General features: G+C 39.4%; 1 protein-coding gene across 3 annotated transcripts in view; it reads right to left on the reverse strand.

The window, feature by feature from the left end:
- crhr2 (corticotropin releasing hormone receptor 2) overlaps positions 1-8067 on the reverse strand; it is an 81234-nt gene extending 73167 nt beyond the window's left edge. For all 3 annotated transcript variants that reach the window (XM_076295725.1, XM_076295724.1, XM_076295723.1), the window contains exons 1-2: positions 7947-8067; positions 7739-7858 (exon numbers count right to left, since the gene is read on the reverse strand). In XM_076295725.1, the coding sequence (XP_076151840.1) occupies positions 7739-7858; positions 7947-8067 (241 nt within the window). The remainder of the gene's footprint in view (positions 1-7738; positions 7859-7946) is intronic.
- Positions 8068-8358: the final 291 nt, after the last annotated feature.

The following is an 8358-nucleotide window of genomic DNA, read 5'->3' on the forward strand; positions in this document are numbered from 1 at the left end:
ATTTGACACACAAACATTACTCCAACACCCAACCAACGGCGGGATCAGAAGAAGAATAAGACATCTATCCTGAGAGAACACTTACTGAAGATCTAAATTGAATAATGTGGATTTAGAAAACTGATGCCTTATATAAAGATGATGAATCAAATAGCAATGAATGAATTATTCACACGCTTCAGTTATAAATATCCTCAGCCGTCCCACAAGCACCCACCTCAACCACTTCCCGAATATCATTATGGGAATAATACACACAGTCAAACAGAAATGGATAATCTCCCAAAGCCTGATTTAGAAAAACACTTCCATATGACTGATGGCCTTAAGAACAAGCCTGTTGGAAACAAGACATGGCTATTATGAGTGATGCCGCCTATTGACTATGAAATGTTTAAATATCCTGGAGCGTGTTATCGACCCATTAGTTACTTAGTACAAAAGCCTATGCGAAGATATGAATTTATTTCCCTCTCCATGTTTGAGTACTGACTGTCCACTACTATTTTACTACTGTCCACAGCCTAATGTTTTACTAGTGTTTTACTGCTACACTGTTTTTCATGCTATATTAGCACACATGACCAATGGCTTCTGCTACAATACTGAATGGCTGTAACCCTATTACCTCAACCTATTATTGCACTGATATAGTTTTTATATTACCTTGTCTACATTATACATTACTCTCGTATTGTCCATACTTATTTATGCTGGTCTCTAGACCTTAAACACTGTTGCACTGTTGGACTACTGTTGGACTACTTTTTGCACCTTACCATGCACACAGAATTACAGGCCCAGTCCTGGCCCTGTCACTGCAAGCGTCTCATGCTTGATCATCCTTAAGCACACTGTGGATTTTTTAAATTTAATTTATATAGTATATTTAGTATTTCGTTTTTTAGTTTTCTTATCTTCTACTGTCTCTATTGTACAGTGGAGTTTGTATATACTTATATTTACTCTTTCTGCTGTAAGTGCATGTTGTGTGTGATGTCTGTATGCTACTGAGACCTTGAATTTCCCCTTGGGGATCAATAAAGTATCTATCTATATATCTATCTATCTAATTTACAACACATCGAGATATCTGACAGTGCTACTCTTGCATTTGTTTGTGGTTCGCATCATGCATCATCACAATATACAATATTGTATGTAATAGTGCCTCTATTCTAAAATAGCAGCTAGGTGAAGGAGTTTATACTTTGCTATTGCAAACCCAAAGACCTCAACTCAAACACCTCTGTGATTGTGTGATTTTTGAATGATCTTGTCAGGAAATCATTTTCTAACAGACTATATCAAACTGTTTGTTAACCAAAGATCATGTGTCTGTGTTTTATTGATCAGCAAGATGCTGAGGATGCACTGAGATCGGGAATGACAGGACCCAGACAGAGGCATTGATAATGTACTTCAAGCACAATCCTAGTTCAAAATGCTGTTTTACAATTAGGCTAAACAGGCTAAAAGTTATTGATATATGTTTTCATCCTATTAAAAACTTGAAAGCAGTTCCTGTTCCTGTTTATTTAGGTGGTTGCTATAGTATCTTAACACTGTTTCACATAGTGTGTGGGGCAAAGTCCCAGTCACGTTTGGAAACTGTAACATTGCTGGGTAACAGCATGGTAAAGACTGTCTAAAGCGCCATTTCAGCGCCATTTGAACTACAAGGCATGTAGTTCAATTCACACACCACACATAAGCAACAACATAACAATTAAGTCACACATAGTTTTGCCTGAAACAATCGCCCATAATGCAATGCGAGTGTGAGTGTGAAAGATTCATTTTAGAATTTGTGTTAAATGTTCCCCTTGCTCATGTTAATATCAGATGATGATTAGGATATGTTATTCCCTGTAGTTCCTCTCAAGTATTATCGTCTTTGCCTGTCGTTATCCACTGTGCTGTGTCTCTGTAAAACGTCCCTGTCTGCTTGCCATTCTGTACCAGTCTGACTGAATGTGATACAGTAATACATGACGAGAAAGCCACAGAAAACCCTGACTCTTGTGCCATTACTACAATAACTATTACAATGACTTTTGTCATCCCCGACCTTTCTGAGGAGTTTTAAGGATTCAAACTCTACACCAGTCTGCCAGGATGTGAAACATTCAAATAATGGGGAGTTGTTTCAATCTATATGGTCTAGGCTATACATATCTAAAATCTAAAATCAAGTAACCCACTGACTACTCCTTGTCTTCAAAGACATGTCCATCACCATATTCTGCTATTTATAGTGGATGGAATCCACTATCTTGAAATCTCCTGGCTTCTTCTTATTATAACCTTTTCTTTTTACCTTTTCAAGAATGAATGCGACTCTAACCGCTTAACGTACAGACATGTTGAAATAACCATTCTGAAAGTCTGGAGTGGGGCAGAGTTATTATTTCTTATTTTTAAAAAGGTTTATACTTTTTGAGAAATAGGGGATTAAAAATGTTAAAAAGCTAATTTTTCCCCCATAGACTTGAATGGCTGTGATGTTTATACAAGCCAGCTGTGCTCGTTAAGCTCCCAGAGTAGTTCCCGGGCTAATCAGAACACTGGCACAGTTGTCACCTGTGAATCCTCTTCTAATGCATACAATCTGGCGCTCCCTAAAACTACACATCCCATAATTAACTTGTGCGCATGCGCAGTAGCGTTCTCCTTGCGTCATTTATTGATTCCTACAGGCCACTTCCATGGCCACTTCACGGCATCATCGCTTTCAACCATCCTCTTGAAGAAAGTTTACGTTCTTGTTGTCTGGTTCGTCCAACAAACAACGACGAAACGGACGTTTTCCTACCACACCCAATGTAAGTAACAATTAATTTGTGTTTTTTATTTGAATGGAGTGTGTGAAGTCTGTTTAAAACGACTCGGCTAATCAAGTAAGCAAGTAAGCTGGCATTAGCTTCAAACTTGTAGCTTAGCAACATACCCGTAGATGCTACATCTAGAGAGGACATTAAGTTTAACTCTAGCTAGTTTGATAATATTGGTATTACGCCGAGTAAGTTCATATGGTAACGCCTCCAATTACCACCACTTTCGTTCGAAAATTCTAAAACAATGATGTTTTTTAATACTTAAAAATAACATTTCATAAATGAACCTTACATTTTTCAGTAGCCATAGGTGTGTAGATTTGAACCAAATCTGGCTTGGTTCTTACCGGGGCTTTTACTGCCTGAAATATCCGATTTTGTTTACCACGCTCGGAGGTTAGTGCTGGCCTAATGGGTCTCCTATTTACGCCATTTCAATGGCACATGAACGGTTAGACCGAGAATTCTCGTCATGAAATTAAAATTCCACTGGAGCTCCAAGCGGATTTGTACACGCAGCCTTACAACACTGTTTACAGCTCTTAGAGTCACGGTAAAATGTCATTTTTGGTACATAGCTAATTTAGATACACCTATGGTGTGGGTGCTTGCGTTTCTTTAGGAATCCGCCGTTTTGGTTTGTATAGAAATGGATATTAAATGACACATACACGCAAGACGGCGGAAATACGGGACCGGCAGTAATAGGGGGAGTTCCGATAACTTGATTAATCGATAACCGAGAATTCAGTAGGTAAGTTATATTACGTTAGCTAGACCTCGGGAATGTGTCTAGGTTTGCGGTTGTGTGCAGTGGAGGCGGTAGCTAAGCACTTCACACTCAAATTGCCAGCCGCCTTTCCTAGCGATAGAAGCTGGCCTGACGAGGGAAATGGCCTTCTATGGCAAACAATCACTGGCTGAAACTTAGCCTCCGTTTTGAACTACGTTTGTATGAGTGGTAGGTTGTGGCGTAAAATGACTTGATTGTAGGTTTAGCTGTTAGTTTGATGTTCAGTTGAACATATTTATCTAACAGGTGTCCCCCCCCCCCTTCTATTTCTGTTAGGTGCCGCTTCACTCTGCTACTGGAGGATCAGGCTGACTGCAACTGCTATGGATGCTATGGATGGCAGGAAAACACAGTACACGTGAAGAGTGAATAAATGCTTAACTGATAACAAGTTGTCAATGGTTATTTATGCAAGCTTGTGTAGCCTAAACAAGACATACCTAGGCCTAGCCAAATTTATCTTGGCTGTAGATAAAGCAGGATATGAATTTCCCAATATTTTGCCTGATTAGGCTAATAGTGGTTTACTGAGGTTTAATATCAATTGAAATACCATTGAAATCACGTTGATCTTTAGTTTGGTTGTAATTTCAACATTGTTTCAATATTCATTTTAGTGGAAATACCATTGAAATCCAGTTGATCTGTAGTTAGAATTTCAACGTTGCTTCAATATTAATGAAGGGTGCAAAAGTGATGTAGAATAAATGTTGCAGTGCGACGTTGATTCAATGATTTTAACGTTGACAAAGTAATGTTGATTTTAACATAGATTCAATGACTAACTGTTATCTGGGTGCAGAAGGAGCAGTCATTAACACCAACTGAAAGCCCCGTTTTGCAGGTAGTCTTGCATTGCATACAATTAGGCTTTCTCTGAACTACCGTATTTTCCGGACTATAAGTCACACTTTTTTTCATAGTTTGGCTGGTCCTGCGACTCTTATATATGTTTTTTTCCTCTTCATGACACATTTTTTGACTGGTGCGACTTATACTCCGGTGCGACTTATAGTCCAGAAAATACGGTACATTTTCCAAAGGCTAGCTTTCGTGCTTGTGTCACAACTTCAGAATGGCTTGACGCACATGCTTCAAATTTGGTGTGAACATTTGTATGGACTCAATGATGAAGTCAAATGTCAAGGTCAAACCCACCTTGAGTGTGATCTCAAGAATGCCTGACACACAAGGTTGTTTGGTACAAGGGTTTGTATGAACTCAAAGATTAAGTGATTCAATGTTTTTTTTTCCAGGAATCTCTCCACCAACATCAGACGAAGAGCAGACCGTGTAGATTTTTACTTCTACTAAATTTAGTAGACTTTCAAAGTTCGGAATATATCTGCTTGCCAACCAATTAACTGGCATGTGCACTACATTTTGCTGCGGTACAATGAGATCACTGTGAAGGCTGTCTGGAAGAGGTTACCTGTAATGCTATTTACTTATACTCACATATATATATTGTAACGTCGGTGTCTTCCGGACTGAGTGCTAGCCTCCCAGAATGCAATGTGTGTGAATGCTGGTTTGTGTAATGTCGGTTTTATTGAGTGTAATTGCGTTTATCGTTTCATGTATGCTTGTGTAGTCTTTCTTTATATTGTACCCCATGTGTTTTACCCGGTGTATTGTATGTGACTACCCTGTTCGTGTATCGTGCTTGTTTTATTGACTTCCCTTGTGTTTCCTATGTAATGGTGTCTTGGTATGTGTGTGTTTCCCGCTTCCGCTATTAAACCTTTGATTGGACAACTGTGTGTGTTGCATCAATCGTTACAATATTCCCTGAAATGAGGGAACTGAGGCTGCCTTGTATCTAGAGAGTAATTTAGTTTGTTGATCTCTATAAATGGACAATTGACAGACTCACCAAAGCATGTCAATGGAGTAAAGTTTCTAGCAAAAACGTCTATTGCCCCATCGCTTATCTGCAAACACGTATTCATTTCGTTCCAGTGGACAGGTATTCATTGAGGCACCTGAGAGTATGCTCTCTTTGCCCTGAGACTCACTGACCACTAGACTACCATTTCAAAGGTGAGACAATGTCCCAACATGACAAAAACGAAGAGAAATGTTGGAGGAAAGGCAGGACTTCATGACCTTTGCAGACTAACATATTCAGCAGGCTCTTCAACTTAAAACCTGACCGACATGCCTTAATAAGACGTTTGACAATTGACTTGAAAAATGCAACCAAATGACAATCGACTTGAAAAATGCAACCACCTTAGACGATACTACGGAGCCCCTAAGGGGACATGAGCAAAAAAAATCTAAAGTTTAGTTTCATGTGCTCACGTGAAACTTTCATGTGCTCATGTGAAACTTTCATGCGCACACGTGAATGTGAGCACATGAAAGTTTTGTGTGCGCACGCAAAACCTTTAAACATGAAACTTTTATGTGCGCACATGAAACTTTCTCATGAGCACATGCAGTGTTGGGGAAGTTACTTTTAAAAAGTAGTGTTTGCTCGTTACTCATTACTTCTCAAAAAAGTAACCCGTTACTTTACTTAGTTACCCTTTATGGAAAGTAACTTTTTACGTTACTCGTTACTTTTACATTACTTTTATGTTGCTTGTCTTTGGGCAGAACCCAATATCTGTTCCTAAATGTGTAGGCCTACATAAAGTTCTACTATGGAGGACATAACAGGTATTTCTTTTGTGCTCTTTATTATAAAAAATGCCACAAACAGAGCACTGGACAAGAAAACATTGGGCTTATACTGTAGGCCTCAACACCACCACTAAAGCCCCATGAAACAATATCAAATAACATAGCCTCGATACATCGTAAGCATATAGTTGAACACAAAATATATGAGGGGTTATTTTATAGCCGAAATTTGGTGCAAAGCTAGTGCAAATCATATCAATAGGCTGGCAGTTGAGTTAATGGCAGTGGACAAAATCAGGGCACAGTGTAGGCTACAACTAACACTTACATTCCTCCCCTTAGTTTCGAGTAATGTGAATACCTCCATCCCTCTTAGCGTTGGCTGCGTCTCGCTTGCTATGATTGCTCTTCATTGCCACCAGCTTCTGTCACATACCGTGTGGAGCTATGATTGCACTTCATGCTACTAGCCTCTGTCATGTAGGCTGCCGTGTGGAGCGTGTGCCTATTGTGCAAGCGCACAGCTGAGAAAGCAGCGTCGCTGTCAAATCTGTCCCTGGGAAAAGTAACGTTGCGCCGATATGAAAAAGGAACTACGTTACGTTACCAAATTCAGTAGTAGCGTGTTATACTACTTTTTACTCGAAAAAGTAGTTACGTTACTGTAACTAACGCGTTACACACAACACTGAGCACATGAAACTTTCATGTGCGCACATGTAGGTTTCACGTTGATTTTGATACTAATTATATTCATATACATTTTTTATCTATATTCCTAGGTCTAGAGCACTGTTGTCACTGTTATGTCACTGTTTTCTGTCAATGTCGTTTAATGTCATCTATGTGTGTGTGTAAGAAACCCACTCTTTTGACCTGCAACCAAATCTACCCTTGGGTACAATAAAGTTACCTTACCTTACCTTACGTGAGCACATGAAACTAAACTTTAGATTTTTTTTGCTCATGTCCCCTTAGGGGCTCCGTATGATACACTCTCGACCATGTGTTTAAAGATTACTGCTAACTGAAATATATGTGTTATGACTGAATGTCATATGTCATTTAAATAGTGATAGAGACACATGCAGGTATTTAACCTATAGGTCAAAGCCTACTGGCTACTGAAAAATTAGAAGTTTTTTTTTTTTGGTCGTCTCGGCTAAGTAGGTTACTCTCCTACAACCAAATGTTAACCGACATAACTGAACATGCCGTTGCTGAATGTAGATGAACTGCATAGCGTTAGACATGTAGAAATACATGCCAAGTCCGAAACTGTTGTAGCCTACCTCAGTAGCTACCCGTTTCCAAAAGCCTACTCGTCTTCTAAAAGGTGAGCTACTTGAATTTAGTGGACACCTAACCTCACTCATGTCATGTAATAACACCGCTGTCTGAATAGCTTATGTGATCTTGTTGTCATTATTTTATAGACAATAACAAGAAGTATTTTGACTAAAAATTATTCACTTACTTGTGGTGTTGTATTTAACTCCGTTGATGTACTCCGGACATGGTCGCTCCACAATTCGACCCGAGTTGCTCCTTGGCCAGCAAGTTCCGATCTCATCTGTTGTGGCATTACAATAAATACCTATAATACACAAAAAGAAATGAAACACCAGTAGAAGTAATGTCCTCATGTGGATATGGTGGTGATAGAGGCTAACCCGGCACCGTACCGTCAAAATTCATTAATGAGAAAGATGCATTCTCATAAAAGGTGTCCTGAAAAGCATCCATGAGACTACAGTTGGGATCACCAAACTCCCCAATGATGATTTGAAAAATCGTCGCATCCATGTTTCAGAAAATTAAGGTGAACAAAGTGCTATCTTAAGTAGTGCTCTGCGGTCTTCTCCCTCAGTGAAGCATTTGAATCAGTTTAATCCACGCACTGATGGCAGTCGCTCTCAGCGCGCGCGGGGGTTATCCATTCGTCCAATTGAAAGGCTGACAGCGGAGCACTAGAATAACGGAATGTTTCGTTTCTCACACTGGATCCATAGGCTACATAAGGGTCAATTTTATGGTTTAGGGACGAAAGCCGATTCGGTTGTGTAAAGGGCTATGTAGTATTAAATATAGGCATAG

Source organism: Alosa pseudoharengus, unplaced genomic scaffold (assembly GCF_046254945.1).
Source record: "Alosa pseudoharengus isolate Yale_2024_CS ecotype anadromous, Long Island Sound unplaced genomic scaffold, YU_APseudo_1.1 YU_APseudo_1.1_scf_2, whole genome shotgun sequence".
Classification (NCBI taxonomy): domain Eukaryota; kingdom Metazoa; phylum Chordata; class Actinopteri; order Clupeiformes; family Clupeidae; genus Alosa; species Alosa pseudoharengus.